This window comes from Dromiciops gliroides, chromosome 2 (genome assembly GCF_019393635.1).
Source record: "Dromiciops gliroides isolate mDroGli1 chromosome 2, mDroGli1.pri, whole genome shotgun sequence".
In the NCBI taxonomy this organism is placed as follows: Eukaryota; Metazoa; Chordata; class Mammalia; order Microbiotheria; family Microbiotheriidae; genus Dromiciops; species Dromiciops gliroides.
In genome coordinates this window covers 156,172,273-156,189,261 of record NC_057862.1, presented here as the reverse complement: position 1 = coordinate 156,189,261, position 16,989 = coordinate 156,172,273, and the positions used below count along the sequence as shown (strand labels likewise).

Sequence of the window (16,989 nt, the reverse complement as noted above, 5' to 3'; positions counted from 1 at the left end):
GTAGATCCTTTTGTGGCTTTTAATTGTTTTATGGACCTGTAGGTTGCCTTCTTTGCCTTACCCTAACTTCTATTTCTGAAAGAGCATGTCTATTCTTTGTGGACTAAAGAAAAAGATACTGGGGCAGCTAGGTGGTGCAGTGGATAGAGCACCGGCCCTGGAGTTAGGAGGACCTGAGTTCAAATTCGGCCTCGGACACTTAACATGTACTAGCTGTGTGACCTTAGGCAAGTCACTTAACCCCAATTGCCACCCCCCCCCCCCACAAGATTCCTTAAGCTCTCCCAGATTTCCTTTGAAGAACAATCAAATAGTCCTGAGTGAAATAGTCTCTTCTTTTAGTTCAGCCAAAGCTAATTCATTTTGGTTTCTCCCATGGGTTTATAATCATCTTTTAAAAATAATACTTTGTATCTCTTTTCAGACTAGATATAGCCTTGCCTAACAATTGTAGCATAATGATTGACTCTTCCTATAGGCATTTATGATTCTGTGATGGAAATTTTAAAGGTAACTAAAGCTTTTAAAGTATATATATATATATATATATATATATATATATATATATATATATATATATATATATATTGTGGAAACAATGAGTTTGGGGAAAAAATTTTAAAAACAACAAGATTGACCTTTTAAAAAAACCTTCTATTATACAGTGCTTTATCAGATAAGAACTAGTCTAAGGGTGTTCAGACCAGATTATATACTAGACCCATGTTAAGGTACTGGATTAGAGAGATCTAGTCAATGAGGTGTAAACAGTGTTTTAAAAAACCTACTTTCTTACTAAATAAAAACACTCAGAGGGAAAACACATGGATGGGTAAGGATCTCTGGATTATACCCCTGGGGATACACCCAGTTCACAACCAATAATACCGTTAGAATTGATGTTAAAATTTTGTTTTTACATATATTTTGAAAAATAAAATTCTATTCAGATGGGAAAAAAAAGAATAAAAAGTCTATCAGATCTGAAGAATTATAACTATCTTTGTGACAGTGGTCAAAGTTCTTCATGTTCTGGGTCTTCATGATTAAATGACAATAGCCTTATTAGTCAGCCCATTAGGACCCAAAGTTTGCTTAGAACAAATAATGCCTAAAACAAGGGATTTAATTCTCATTTAGTGTTATCAATATATTTGGCTTGGGTGGGAGTATAGGGATCTTTTATTTTTCCTAAAATATTTTATTTATAGTCTTATATGATGTTTAATGGAATTGGTGTTCATTAGCTTATTTTCTCAACTGAATAGAAAAAAAATTGGCTTTCTGCAGCTAAATGACTCAGGGGTCATGATAATCAGCAAGGCAAGAAAAGTGGAGCTTGAGTACTAAGTTAAATTTAAATTACTTGAAAGAGTACCCTATTTGTTTAAAACTGTTAATCATGATGTGGTCTATTTAATGTTTTGACAGTGCTTCTGGCTCTTCTCATTTAACATGTTGGGAGACAGACTGGCAGCAGTAGTAAGCTGAAACCTGGTTGTATACAGAATGAGATTCATACTTGGAAGGGAGAAAAATTGGAAGTGCAAGCTTGTGTTTTTTCTAAATTAAAGTCTGACACATTTTGGTTAAAATAGAACTTCATGCTGTGTGTGTAGGTCTCTGTAAATTTAAAGACATGTGATCATCATACTGGAACTCATTCTTAACATCATTCTGTAGAATAGCTGAGTTAATTTCTTTTAAAAATTTTTGATATATTTTGTTTTTATATCACTTTCATTTCAATGAAGAAGTAAATAAATCATAAACGAATAAACAATTTCAAAGAAGAAAGTAAAGGAAGAAAAAAAAAGACAGTTTAGTAACTTCTGTTGCCCCCATGTCACAGAGGAGATAGATTTGTTTTTCTGTCTGTAGTATTATCACACTTCCTTACTTCCCTTTATTTTATTAGAATATAGGTTTCCTGAAGTCAGGGACTGTTAATATTTCTACCATATGCCAATACCTGGCATATGTAGTTTAACATAGTAAGTTAAACACTTAATAATACTTGTTTATTTGACTTGACTTTGCAAAGTTTTAGATCTGCCCATGCATCTCTGTATTCTTCATATTTGTTGTTTTTTTATAGTATGATAATACTGTACAAATAATGCAATATTTACAGACCATGATTTGTTTAGCCATTGTTTCCCAGTTGATGACCATCTATTGTGTTTCCAGTTCTTTGCTACTACAAAAGTGAAGAGATAAATATTTTTGTTGTATGTATTATTACTTTTCTTTCTATCTTTGACCTCCTTAGGACATTTGCCTGGCAGAAAAATCACAATTAAGTTAAAGGGTGTGGCACTTGTAGTTACTGTGTTTACATAATTCTAAATTGTTTTCCAGAAAGTTTGGACCGATTCAGTTTTTGTTTGTTTTTTAGTGAGGCAGTTGGGGTTAAGTGACTTGCCCAGGGTCACACAGCTAATAAGTGTCAAGGGTCTGAGTCTGAATTTGAACTCAGGTCCTCGTGAATCCAGGGCCAGTGCACTATCCACTGCGCCACCTAGCTGCCCCGAAAGTTTTTTATAGTGTGCCCTTTAATATTCAGGTTACACATACATTTTAAGCGGATTGTGGTATATGATGTAATCTAAGGTTTTTTTAAAAAAAATAATATTGACATTTAGAAGACAAGTGTGACACACGGGATACCAGTTAGGGTGTTTTGACATGTTCCTCAGTAGCAAATTTTTACATGTGCTTGATTTATTTGCTCCTAATAGGATCTAAAATGTGTTACTCAGAGGAAAAAAATGCACATGTATAGCTATATATATATAGCCATTTCTTTCTAGCACTCAGCTGTCAAGCACTATAGAATCCAAAATAGAACTGGTACCATTGTGGGACTGACTACATTCTGTTAACAGGGTTAATTCAGATCTAGTCATTCCTGCCTGGCCATTCCAGTGTCTTTGTTGCAGACTGAAAGCAGCTGGATGCTGAGTTAGTTGTGTGTGGGATTTTCCGCCAAGTTCCTTCCTGAAAGGGATTGCCTGAAAGGCAGCAAATAGAAGATAAGAGGAGGAGTTAAGGTACCTGCCTTAGGCCTGTTCTTAATCAAGCGGAGGTCGAGGGGAGAGAGATTTTTCAAGCGTTATGAAGTCAGAGGAAGATCCTGAGGACGAAGAAAATATCATTAGGGATCCAAGCTAGGCGTATGATGCAGCCAGATGAATATCGACCAGGAAACATTCTAAACAAAGGTCCCCAAGCCTTTGGTTAGAAGTTTGGGCTGAGTTCTTGTTCTGTGTGAATGGCTGAGGTTTGTAACTTAATGCGTCTTACATAGTTTGCTGCTGGCAGCAAGGAGCTCCAAGTCTTCTTTATGATGAGCTGTTGGTTTTCCTGTTCTGCTAAAAACAGAGTAGGTATCCTGATGATTTAGCATGACAAAAGCTCCTTGGTAAAGTTTTCGGTCTGATTTATTTAATACTACATTATGAATGCTTGGTCAATTGTTGTATTGTTTTCAGTCTGATTTAGCTGATAACTGCGTTGCTAGCAAAAGTTTTTGTGTTTGTTCACGTAGTAAAGACAACACAGTAATCACTTGCCTAAAATGAATTGTTTTGTAATTATTACCAATAATTCACATTTTGCTTAGTTCATTGGTAGAAATCGACATAATGAAATAATATCCTAATACTAAGTTTATTTGTAAATGGAGAATTTTTATTTAGAAAAAAATTCTGATTAAAGCTGCTTTATAATTTAGAAACCCCTACTTCCTATCTAAGCAATTTTATTATAATGTTAATATTTATTAGTTTGTTAAACTAATCTTCCTTACTTAAAGCAGATTTTTTTTGGTAGGGGACAAAACAGTACTTAATCTTTTTGAGGGCATTTAGGTACTATGAAAGACAGGGAACTGACTTCAACTTCCCACCCTTGTTTTTTGTTTTTTTTTTTGGAGAAATAAGACATTTTAGTAAACAAAATATGTGAAGATAAATCAGTTAAAGAACATTGTTTGGAATTTATGGATTCATGAGCTGACTAGAAGTCTTTTTTATGTGTAAATATGCATTGTTAAGATATTTGTGATTTTTGGATTTGATTTTTATCTTTAAAGAACCTAACAACTTTACTGTGTTGGAACTATTCTTAATCAAGTTTAGAGATGGGGAAGAAATATCTACGTGGAATAGAGAAACAGCACTGTAATTAGTGGGACATGTAACAGTGTTTTAGTTTACATTTATTAAAATTTAGAAGTCCACAGCTCCACTGATTTGACCAACTTATCCACAATAGTTCCATCTCCCTGTAGTTTCTGTTTGATGGGAAAAGATCAAAGTTTTAGCTTAAGAATAATTATTTTAATGTTTTTTTCTAACCACAACTAATAATACCACTATATAATGAAAGTAGAAGGCTTAAGCTTTTATTGCAATTCTCCATAAATAACAAAACTTTCCCTTTGTTCTCTTTTTAAAATTAATGTGCCTAAGTAGGCTTCTTTGGATTTTTTTTAGTATGTAGATATAATAGATTCATATTTATTTGTGTCATCTTAATGCATAAACAAAAATGAAATAAAATGGCCTGAATAACTGTTGTGAGCAATATTAATTTACCTTGATTTTTATGAGAAACGCCATCTTGAAATGTGCACAGCCGCCTGTTGCAAATATTCCCCAAATTATTCACCAAACAAAAAATCAAAAACTTTCTGAATCTTAATTGCATGTCAGATTTTTTGGTTTTAATGATTTCCTTTAAATTTTAATGTCTCTGAACTGTTTTCCTTTGAGAAGTCATGTGGATATTTATAAATGTGTTAAGTCCCATTCTCTGTTACTGGCAAAGAATATGTAAAAAATGTTATCCTCCCACAAATTAAATACTTTTTAGTGTAGTATCATCTGTCCAGTAGGAATAGGCTTTTATTATTTGTAATCCCAGTGAAATTTGCAACTTACTGATAGCATAGCAATATTCATACAATAACATAAAGAGAATGGTATATAGTTGATGCACTTGGGAAATGTAATTCAATATCTTGTGCCAGAATACATTATCTTAACAAGATCATTTGGTTCCATAAAAACATGACATTAGGCAGAACAACATCATGGGAAGAGAGCTGAGTAGAGCTAGAGTTCATGGGGGTTAGGAGAGTTGAACATCATGGAGAATTATAAATATCTCTGATATTTATAAAGCATTTTAGGGTTTGCAAAGCACTTTGTAAACATAATCCCATTTGATACTCATAACCTTCTGAGGGTAGGTACCACAGATAATAATTTCCTTATTTTACAAAGGAATAAAGGTGTAACTCAGAAGAAATGATTCTCACATTGTCACACAGCAAGTGTCAGAAGTAGCATCAAACCCAGATCTTGCCTGACTCTCAGTCTTGGATTTATAGTATCTTAGCAATGTTAATGCAAAATGGGTGGTATACCTATATTACTGTCTTACTTTCCTTGTGTCCAATGAAAATTTTCTCATTGATACAAGTCATATACTAACTTTTATTTTTCATTTTTGTAGCAAACAACAGATTGGAACAAATATGATGACCGACTAATGAAAGCAGCTGAAAGGGGAGATGTAGAAAAAGTGTCCTTTATTCTTGCTAAAAAGGGAATCAATCCTGGTAAACTAGATGTGGAAGGCAGATCTGCGTAAGTATCTAATGATCCGACTAAATTTTAGGTGGATTTGGGTTTTGCTTTAAATGGGTAAAGTTAATAAGTGAGTTGCATTTATTAACTTTGCTATGGGTTTTTTTTGGTTAGTATTTTAATAAAGCTTTCTGCTATTTTTAAAATTCTTCAAAAATATGCTTGGCTGATATATGTTGTTTTGCTCTAGATATGTAACTTCATAAGTTTGGGGAACTCCCAGCATGGAAATTACTTAAACTGATGCAGATTAACAAGTGATCTGTAATTTAGTCTGAGAGAGCTGCCAAGAGAGTTAAGGACTTATCCATGGAAATAGAGCTAGTATGTTTCAGGGGCAGTATTTGAAACTAGGTCTCCTTAACTCTAAGGCTTGCCATATATATCCGCTATGTCATGCTGCTTCCTGTTTGACAAATGGGTCTTTTCAAAATGAAAGAACCACCTACATATATGACAATACTTAGGGTTCTGGGGTAGATTAAGTCTGAGCCTCTCTTCCAGAGCCAAAATTAGGAATTTTTGTATCTGGTGCAAGAAGCAGGAAAGATGTCGTAATGGATTGGGGAGTAGGAAAAGAGAAAAGAAACCATAGGATACCTGAGGTCTGGGGTGTGTCCTCCTTTACCCTTCTCTACCCATCTGTAGACTATCTGGTCACTTCCTGTTTTTACTAAGTATTCTTGCTAGTTAGGTGACAAGAGCCTGCATGGGTAGTGCAGTGCTGTCAAAGTCAGAAACAGATTTTTGCTGACTTAGAAAAACTGCACATTAACATTATCTATGTTGTATTGTATTTGTTTATTTTGTTAAACATTTCTCAGTTACATTTTAATCTGGTTCCTGCCCTGGGCATGGAGAATTTTGCAGGCTGTGTGCAGCCAGCAGACTTTGACACGACTCATGTAGTGGATAGAGGGCTAGCTAGCCTTAGAGTCAGGAAGATTTGGTGTCACACCACACCTCTGACAGTCTAACCGTAGCAAGTCAATGCCCCAAACACCTTCTAAGTCTGGAAGGGGCAGAATAGTTGATGATCTGCATTGGTAAAGTTTTCTGGCCCCTGGAAAGGGATGGCAATGGCCTGGGGTACCCCCAGCTCAGGCTTGAAGGCAGTCAGGGGGGAGTGTCATGGCAATGGTGGTTTCAAGTCAAATTTAGGTTGGCTGAGTAGTCTGACTCCATCTACACATGTGATGCTGAGGTGGTGGGGTGGGCCTCAGGAGTACAAAGTAGCAGAAAGAGGAGTGGGATTTCACTAGATCGTCTTTCATATATACATACTTACCTGTGCCATTATCCATCCCCACATAGCCTCAAAAGGTGTGTGTGGGGGTATTACTGTGGATCCTCCAATATTAATAAAATGTTTTGTCATCCACTTCCCCATGATGGTTACTTATGGGATGCCTCAAATCTTCTAGTCCTAGTCTCCCATCCATTTCAGGGGTGGTCCCTAGTTTGGGTATGTCAGGCAGGATGACTCTCAGATCCTGTATTTGGTATTGTCAGAACTCCAAGGTTCCTCCCCCCATGCCCCCGACATGTCCAGCTACATAATATGACACCACCATGCTGGTGTAAAGATTTGAAGGCTGCCTTCCTTTCCCATTCTTTAGCCACCCTTCTTTCCCCTTGCCTTAAGCTATTTCAGAGATACCCAAGATATTGGGAAGAGGAAATACCTGCCTACAACTTCTAAAGACCCAGGTGAAAGGTATTGTCAGCCTCCAAACTACTGCAATTAGCCCATGGTTGGCAACTCTGTTTGCCAGGGAATATTTCAGGGTATAGGAAAGTAGTTTGCACTGTTAAATTTCCTTGTACCACCTTCCTAGAATGGACTTGTAAGCTATACCTACCTGGCATTGGGAGTGGTTAGCTTTTGGTAGAACCCACTACATTAAGCACACTATAAATTAGTCAGCAAAGTCCTCCCCTGCTTTACTCCTGAAATGCCTTTACTCCTGTTTCCTCCTCTAATTGCTGAGTTCTTTCTTGGAACCTTCATTTAAGGAAAAACATCAGTCATGCTCCTAATCTTGCTTGAATATAGGTCCCTTATTTCCCTTCACACCCCATTTAGCTCCATTTTATGTGCTGTAGACCATCCCCATCCTCCCTAATAGAATATAAGTATTTTGAGGGCAGAGACTTTACTTTGCTTGTATTTGTATTCCCAGAGTTTAGCACATGCCTGGCGAGTAGTTTTTGTTGTTCATTTGTTTCAGTCATGTCTGGCTCTTTGTGACTGTTTGGGGTTTTTTGGCAAAGATCCTGGAGTGGTTTGCTATGTCCTTCTCCAGCTCATTTTACAGATGAGGAAACTGAAGCAAACAGGGTTAAGTGACTTGCCCAGGGTGACAGCTAGTAACTGTCAGGGGCCGGATTTGAACTCAGAAAGGTCCAGGCCTGGGTCTCTATCCACTGTGCCACTTAGCTTCCTCTAATCTGATCTGTCCATTTATGGCCCTTCCTTCCTTTACCCAGCTAATATTTTTTATTCTGATTAAGTATATTAAAATCAATGCTAAAGGCAGCCCTAAAGGTAGGAAGAAATCGTAAAAGGTCTGTTGAGTGTTTGGAGAAGGGACCAGCTGTCCTATCACTTTGTATTCATGATAGTGAAGATAGTTAATGGGCTAAAAATAGGCACATGAGCCTCAGGCCTTTTTCTTTCACTACTTTCCCCTTTAGCCACTGTTCTTCTGAACTGCAGTTTGGTATATGTCTTGGAAGCAGCCATCTACTTGAGTGCTATCTTTGCTTTTCTCATCCATAGCCTCGAACGCCACTTCTGCTTCTTGCTTCTTCCTACTTCATGACTTATTGTTTATAAGTGACAAAGTCATTTAACATTATTGGACCTAACTTTTTTCAGTTGTAAAATGAGAAAATTAGATGTTCTCTAAATACCTTTTAATCTCAAAATCCTATGAACCTCTATTTGTACTAATATAGACATTATTTGGGAATCCTTCCCAGCTTTCCAACTGAAATGTCCAAGATGAGGCAAAGATTAGATTTTAATTTCCCCCAAATCCTTCTCTGATTTATCCTTATTTAAGTTTATGGAGGAGCTAATAATTAATATAAATATAAATAATGACCAAATAATAAATCTAAAATAATTGAAAGTGAACATTTTTTATATTATTGATGTGTATAAAACCCCTTTAGAATATCAGCTTCTGAATAATATTGACAATGATGTGTGCTCCTATAGGGCAGGGCTTCTTAAACTTCTTCCACTCATGACCCCTTTTTGCCTGAGAAATGGGCGACCCTCGGTTTATAGGTATATAAAATAAGTATACATTAACTTTTTGCTTTTGCCAAATTTTTATCAACCCCAATGGCATTGTGACCCCCAGTTTAAGAAGCTAGGCTGTAGACTGTCTAGTTCATTTCAAGGGCTCAAATGTTTAAGAATTGTATCAGGTTTGTGGCTCCCACATTAGAAACCACTGCTTTTAGCTTGATCACATTATTATACAAAAGCCCATTCATTTCCTTTTGTGATGAGGAAACAGCCCTAGAGAAGTTATGACTTGCCTGGTCCCAGCTATTTAGGAGCAGCACCTAGATCTCAGTTATCTTTTAAAAAAAACTTAAAAAATTTTATTATATCTAAAAAAATGTTATATTTTGATTTTTACAATTACATGTAAAATATTTAATATCCATTAAAAAAATTGAGCCCTGAATTCTTTCCTTCCCTCCCTGTTTGTCCCATTCCCTTAGAAGGCAAGCAATTTGATAAAGACTATACATGTGCTATCATGCAGAACATTTCCATCTTAGCCATGTTGTGAAAGAAAACAGACCCAAACAAACAAAATCAACACAACAACAAAACAAGAAAAATAAAAGAATGTATTTAAAAAGTATGCTTTAGTCTGCATTCAGACTCCATCTTTTCTTTCTCTGGATGGCATTTTACATCATGACTACTTTGGAACTGTCTTGGATCATCGTACTACTAAGTCATTCACAGTTGATCATCATACAATATTGCTGTTACTGTGTATGGATCAGTTCATATAAGTCTTTCTAGGTTTTTCTGCAAGCTTTCTGCTTGTCATTTCTTCTAACACAACAGCATTCCATCACAGTCATATACTATAGCTTGTTCAGCCATTCCTTCAATTGATGGGCATCCTCAATTTTCAATTCTTTGCCACCACAAAAAGAGCAGCTATAATTTTGTACATATAGATCATTTTACTTTTTTTTGTTTTTGTTTTGTTTTTGTTTTTAGTGAGGCAATTGGGGTTAAGTGACTTGCCCAGGGCCACACAACTAGTAAGTGTTAAGTGTCTGAGGCCGGATTTGAACTCAGGTACTCCTGACTCCAGGGCCGGTGCTCTATCCACTGCGCCACCTAGCTGCCCCGATCATTTTACTTTAAAAAAAAAAAAATTGGATATCTTTGGGATATAGACCTAGTAGTGTTATTGCTGGGTTAAAGAGATCCAAATAAAACAAAATTAAGGGGCAGATAGGTGGTGCAGTGGATAAAGCACCGGCCTTGGAGTCAGGAGTACCTGGGTTCAAATCCGGCCTCAGATACTTAACACTTACTAGCTGTGTGACCCTGGGCAAGTCACAATGCCAATTGCCTCACTAAAACAAAACAAAACAAAAAAAATTTAAAAAGGAAAAGGATCTATGTGTACAAAAATAGTCATAGTAGTTCTTTTTGTAGTGTATAACTTTTGATCCAACAATATCACTACTATCCCAAGGAGATAAAATAAAAATGATGGTGGCAAAAATAGGTAGAAAAAATGTAAAAATTTGGAGAATTAGGATTTGGAATAATGAAAGGACTGGGGTAAAAAAAAAAAAGAAATAGCAATTAGAAAAGAGAAGGGTTAGTCCCACAGATGAAATAGTAATTTTTAAAACAAGTCCTCCACAGAACTGGTAGCTGGGAATTTGACCATGTAGAGAAACCAGAAAATCCTTACCAGAAAATGTACTTTATTCTTATTTCTAAATAATTTTTAATAACATGCTAATTTACTTTGAAAAAAATAAAAACTTTTCACTCCTGAATTTCATTATTTTTTTCATTGTATCAGAAGACAAAGCTTTAAAAAATAATGACTTGAAGTCAGAACTCTCAAGAAAGAGTTTTCAAAATGACTTCTTAAAAGTATTTTAAGGCCTAACATTTTATTGTCAATTATAGGTCCCATGTTATAATTCTAAGTATTCATTGAGTTTAGGATATCATTATATGACTTCAATTCAGTCCAATAAATATTCACTAAAATCCTGATATGTTTCAGTTACTATGTGAGGCACTGGGAATACAAAGTCAAAAATGAAAAGAAGCAGTCTCTCCCTAACAGAGCTTATAAGATTGTTTTCTACTGGGAAAAGGGTGTAGACATAATCTATTCAAAGCCATGTAAGTACAAAATATATATGCAAGTAAATACAAATTCATTTTAAGGAAAAGGAAAATGCATTGTAAAATAACAGTGTACTTTAAGGATGTATATTTAGGCAGGATGTATTTTTCCCCATAGTACTAAATATAACCATTTCAATACAGGTTATACTTATTTTTTACTCTTTTAGCAATGATGGTTTCACTTAGCTGTTAAAGGTCTAAACTGGGTTCTAAACCAATATGCTAGGGGAGCATCAAATAGGTAATTCTTTAATGATAATGTCATCAGTGTTAAGTGTTTTCCTCCTTTCTAGTTTTCTTGAGCTTCAAGTCATAGAACAATAGAACTCAGGAAGGGAAACACTGACATAATCTTATTCTTGCTAGTGATTTCCACATGTTTGTTTTTTCTTCCGGAACTCAAGTAGGAAGAGTTTGAAGGCTAATTATTTTTGGGGTTAGATGTGTAATAAAACTTGTGTTTCCTAAATTTAGGGGGGGGGGTGTGTGTGTATGTGTATATGAAAGAATGATGTTTTGAGTAGTGTGATTCTCTTTAAACCATTTTGTCCATTCTCCTGTTAAGTTTTGAAACTTAAGTTCATTAGTTTTATGGTTATTGTAAAAGTGCACTTTGGTGAACTGTGAATTTTACCTTGGGGAAGAAAATAGTTGTTGGCAATAAATTTGAAGCGAGAGTTTGTCTTTTATGGAATTTATCAGCATGCTTTTGGCATTTAGAAGTGCATAGATAAGAATTCCCATTCTCCAATCTTTACCCACACACGTATACTTTTCTTTGATGAAAACATCATGTAGTTAGGGTGTATATTAGACACACTAAGATATACTTCCTGTCTTAGCTAAAATGATAGGAACAGAATTTTGTTTTGAACCAGCTTTTTTTAACTGTTTGGTCTTAGTGTGTATCCAGGTAACTTAGGTCGAATTAGTTCTGATCCATAGTATTGGTATGCTTTGCTTTAAAAGAAGCTAGAACATATAAAAATCTGAATTTATAAAACAGATATAGTAAGTCGTGTGATTGTTTGCATTACAAAAAGGGTTTTTACAACAGGATTCATGGCAAATGTTTCTCATGTAGCAGCTTCATAATGCATTTCAGTGGTTTTAGTCCCATACAGTTTTCAGGAAATCCGATGCTCAAAACATGCCTGTGTTATCAAAATGTATTGTGGCATTGCTTAAATATGGGCAGGAGAGTTTTCAAATTTTGTGGACTAAAAGATATTGAAAAAGAATCTGCCTTCATGACCACTGAGAACTCTTAAATGTATCTTAATAGTAGTTTACTAAACTAGTGTGTCAGAGAACTTGATTTGACCAGATTTATACCAGATTTACACCAGACTAAATTGAGTTCTTTTGAGGAAACTACATCCTTGAACTCACAATTTACTTCTCTGTTTTGGAAAGTTGTACTTTTCTTTAATAGAAACATTTTGTTTTCTTTCTTTAAAAATTTATATCAGACAGTTGATAGCATTGCTTAGGTCAGCTCATGAGACATCTGAAATTAAACAAATTGTTTAATAGAGTTCCATGTCTGCTTTATGCACTATCTAGGTAAACTACCTCGCATCTTTATAGCACTTTGCTGTTTACCACCTTCTTTCCCCAAAAAAGTTTCTGAACTGTTGCCATCAAATTCTATATTTATCAGTTTGGCTTTGGAGGAGGATGGTTGGGAATGACAAGTATTAATTCCTATTGGCCTGAAAATTTTAGTATAGTATAGTAGTAGTAAAGACAATTTAATGAAGCAAAGATTTACTAAGTTCCTGCTGTGTGCCAACACATTGTGCTAAGAACTAGGGATGCAAAGCTTAAAAGGAATACACTTTGCTCTCAAAGAACCTAACATTCTACTGGGGAATTATGGATGGATGGATAAATGTGAAATTAATAAAAAAAAAATTTGGGTGTATCATAGGGTGGAAGTAGGTGAAAGGAGAGGAAGGAGTCAGAAAAAGCCTTCGTAGGAGGTGGCACTTGAGGTGAGCCTTAAATGGAGCTGGAGATTCCAAGAGGATGATAATGAGGAGGAACTTCATCACAGGCATGGGGGACAGCCTTTGCAAAGATACAGATTCTTATATTGGGAAAGACAATTAGCCCAAATAGACTAGAATTTAGACTGTGTAGAGTATCTGTACAAAGCATAGTAACAGGCATTAAGTCTTGGAAGATCAGTTTAAACCAGACCGTGAAGGACTTTAAATTCCAAAGAAGAATGGATGGAATAAGATATTTTCATTGCCTTCAGATAGCCCTTTGGCTGTGACTGCGGAGGGTAATAAGAAGAAAAATAAACGAGTGGAATGGGGGTTTGAGTACATATTCTTTACCATCTATGAAACATACCGAATGCCTTTTCATAGAAAGATGGAACTTTAGAGCTAAAAGAAACCTTAGAAATAATTTAGTTTTAATAAAACATTTTCATTTTATTGATAAGGAAATTGAGCCCTGCTGATGTGACTTGGCCAGAGTCACACCATGTAGATTTGTCTTTGAACCCAGACTGGAAATTATGTCTCCTGAGAGTGTATTGATCTTCATTGTTTAAAAAAAGGTTTTTTGATGCCTTTTGTTATTTAATATTCTGTTTATTACCTGATACTTCCCTCATCATTGAACCCTTCCTTGTAACAAAGAAAAAGTTAAGCAAAACCTGACAACCCTGTCCAGCAACATATACGTCATTCTTCGTTTATAGTCCTTTATTTCTTTCCAGAGGAGAGAAATGTTTCATTGTCTATTACCTCTGATGAAGGTCATTGTAATTAATCTGAGTTCAGCTGCCTTGTAGTATTGTTTTTGTTTATAACATCATACTCATTGTTCTCCTGGTTCTCTATACAGGTTCAAGAAAAGTCTTTCTATGTTCCTTTCAGTTTCTCATATTCATTTTTAATTGTAATAAAATATGGCTGTACATTCACATAGCACAGTTTATTCTCTAACCAATGGTCAAGTGCTTTGTTTCCAGTTTTTTGCTGCCCTTGTTTCTTTATCACATTACCCAATCCCCATTAATCCAGCTGCAAATTCTACCCCTAAGATGGACTGAGAGGAAATAATGAAAAAAAAACCAAAAAAACGGGAAAGAAGGAAGCATAGCAGTACCAGATCTCAAACTATATTACAGAGCAGTAATTCTCAAAACAGTTTAGTACAGGTTAGAAAGTGGAGATAGAACAGTAGAACAGATTAGGTATACGATATAATGGAAGCAAGTGAACCTAGTAGTTTAGAAAGACTCAAGGTACTGGGACAAGGACTTCTGGGAAAACTGACAGCAGTATGGAAGAAAATACCAGCACTTCATACCTTTTACCAAGATAACTTCCATATGGATCTGTGACCTAGACATAAAAGGTCCCATCATAAAGAAATTAGAGAAATGTGGAAAAAAAATTACCTATCATATCTATAGATAAAAGAAAATCTTATTACCAAACAAGGAATATAGAGAGGGTCATAGAAGATAAATTTTGATTATATGAAACTGAAAAAGGTTTTGCAAAAATCTAAAAAAGCTAAGATTAAAGAGTATCTTTGGTACAGTTCTAAAACCAACACCCTTAGTTCAGATTCAGCGTTGCGATGAAACACTCATAAGTCACTAAGCATTTAAAAAAGGAGGTGGTTTACTTTGCTGTTAAGACAGCAAGAAAAAAAAATTCAGTGACATTTAGCTTCTCTGGGTGTGGCCTCCCACCCCCAACTCCCTTGTCTCAAAACTGCTTGATCAATAAGTCATCGGGCTGTAGAGACTGGCATGGTCTCAAGCACCTGTCAGGTTTGAGACTCTTGATTGCTGATGGTTGGAACCTTTTGAGCTCCCAGAACCGGAAGGTATATCAGAAAGACTGGACCAATTAGGTTGCATGGGGAGAAGTTAGCTGTGTCAGGGAAATCAGGGAAGCTGCATCAGGAATATACTTGGTCCTTTCACAACAGGGAAAAGAATCTTTGCATCAAGTTTTGCTAGTAAAGTCTCATTTCATATGCATGCCATGCATACATGATGATATATATGTTTACATGTGTATATGCAATACATGTGTGTGAACACATGTTTTACATGTATATATGTGTGATGTATGTGCATATATACAATACAGATATATATGGAATTGATTCAAATTTATAAGAATAGGAACCATTTCTCCTTTGGTAAATAGTCTAAGGATTGAATAGGCAGGTGTTCATGGAAGAAACTGAGGTTATTTATAGCCATATGAAAAAAATGCTCCAAATCACTGATAGAGGAAAAACAAGTTAAAGCGATTCTGAAGTTCTTCCTCATATCCATCAGCTTGGCATAGATGACAAAAGAAAATTATAGTTGTTGGATGGTCTGTGAGAAAATAGGCACATTCGAGCACTTGTTGGGCAGACCTGTGAATGGGTCCAGCCATTCTAGAAAGCAATTTGGAATGATGCACAAAATGTTCCTGGGACTATGTCCAAAGGAGTTCAAAGCAAAAGGAAAAGATCCTACATGTACACAAATATATTAGCATCCCTTTTTGTGTTGATAAAAAACTGGAAACTGATGGGATGCCCATCAACTGGGGAAAGACTGAACAAAATGGTATAGATGTTGCGAGTGAAATTTAACAAAAAGGTAAGCTGAGGCATGCTTCTCTGAGCAAGATAATATTTTATTTTCAGGGCCAGTAATTCTGCAAATAAGATGGGCAATGTCTGTTTAAATTTCCAGCCAAAAATCTCAAGCCAAAAGACAGCTCCCCTTTTATAGGTTTTGGGGAGTACAGAACAAAAAATCGTGTAGGATGGGTAATATCATGGGTTTGAGAGAAACATGATTGGTTACATAGCTGAGGCATGGGGAACAATGTGATTGGTTGGAAATTGGGAATGGGGTCTAGCAGCAACCCCCTTCCTTCCCTCCTGTGACTAAGAAGTGTTTGTTGTTTGAGTCTCCCTGCAAGATAGTGGCCCAAACTCCTTAGGATAGCAAATCAGACATCCTTGAAGGATAGCTTGGTGGTATAAAGATATTAAGCCCAACTCCCTTATAGCAAGTGGCATCTCCGAACGTTAGCAGAATTCCTTGAAGCAAGAATTAGAGCAGTGATTAGCAAGAGAAGTAAATTTCTAAACTTAACCCATTTCAGGTCATCTGAATTCTGAACTAAGTTCAGAGACCAAGAACCATAACTTAAGATACTTATAGTACAAAATCAATTAATTGTAAATGGGATCAATAAGAACCAAACAAGATTAGTTTTAATCTCAATATTTGAATAAATTGATATATATGCATATATGAATAAATTATAATAATGTAGAATACTATTATGATTTTTAAAATGAAGAAATGATGTCTGATAATTCTGAATTGAGCAGAACCAGTAAAACAATTTACAATATAACATTAATATAAAAATGAAAAATTTTGAGGACATATAAATTAATGAAGAATTTATAAATATGATATCACAACTATCAGACAATTTTAAAAGCATGAGAACTCTTAGCAACACAGTGACAATCCAAGATTTGGGATAACTCATGATGAAGCATGATCATCTTGTCACAGAAAGGTATTGGGATTCAGGATGTACAACAAGGCTTTTTTTTTTTTTTAATTTGTGCACTAAATTTATTTTTCCTTGAATATACCTATTTTGGGATTTGTTTCTTGTTTTTTCTCCCCAATTGGGTGGGGATTAGAAGGGAAAGAAAATAGTTTTCTCTTAAATTAAAAAAAAAGAAAATTGAATTTTTTAAATGAGGGAAATATTTTTAAAAAGAAATAAACATTTTATTTAAAAAAAAAAGATGGGGAAAAGAGACTCTCTTCAGGTACAGCAGCAATAGCACCATCATCTCTGTTTCTGATTATCTTAGTTATATTCATTGTATGATAAT

At 35.3% G+C, this 16,989-nt stretch overlaps 1 protein-coding gene across 3 annotated transcripts in view; it reads left to right on the top strand.

Annotated features, from left to right (window-relative positions):
- UACA (uveal autoantigen with coiled-coil domains and ankyrin repeats) overlaps positions 1-16,989 on the top strand; it is a 113,981-nt gene that overhangs the window by 38,989 nt on the left and 58,003 nt on the right. For 2 of the 3 annotated variants that reach the window (XM_043985434.1, XM_043985433.1), the window contains exon 2: positions 5,524-5,657. In XM_043985434.1, coding sequence (XP_043841369.1) covers positions 5,524-5,657 — 134 coding nt within the window. Of the gene's footprint in view, positions 1-3,056; positions 3,386-5,523; positions 5,658-16,989 lie in introns of those variants that run through there. The other variant, XM_043985435.1, reaches the window with a different exon arrangement.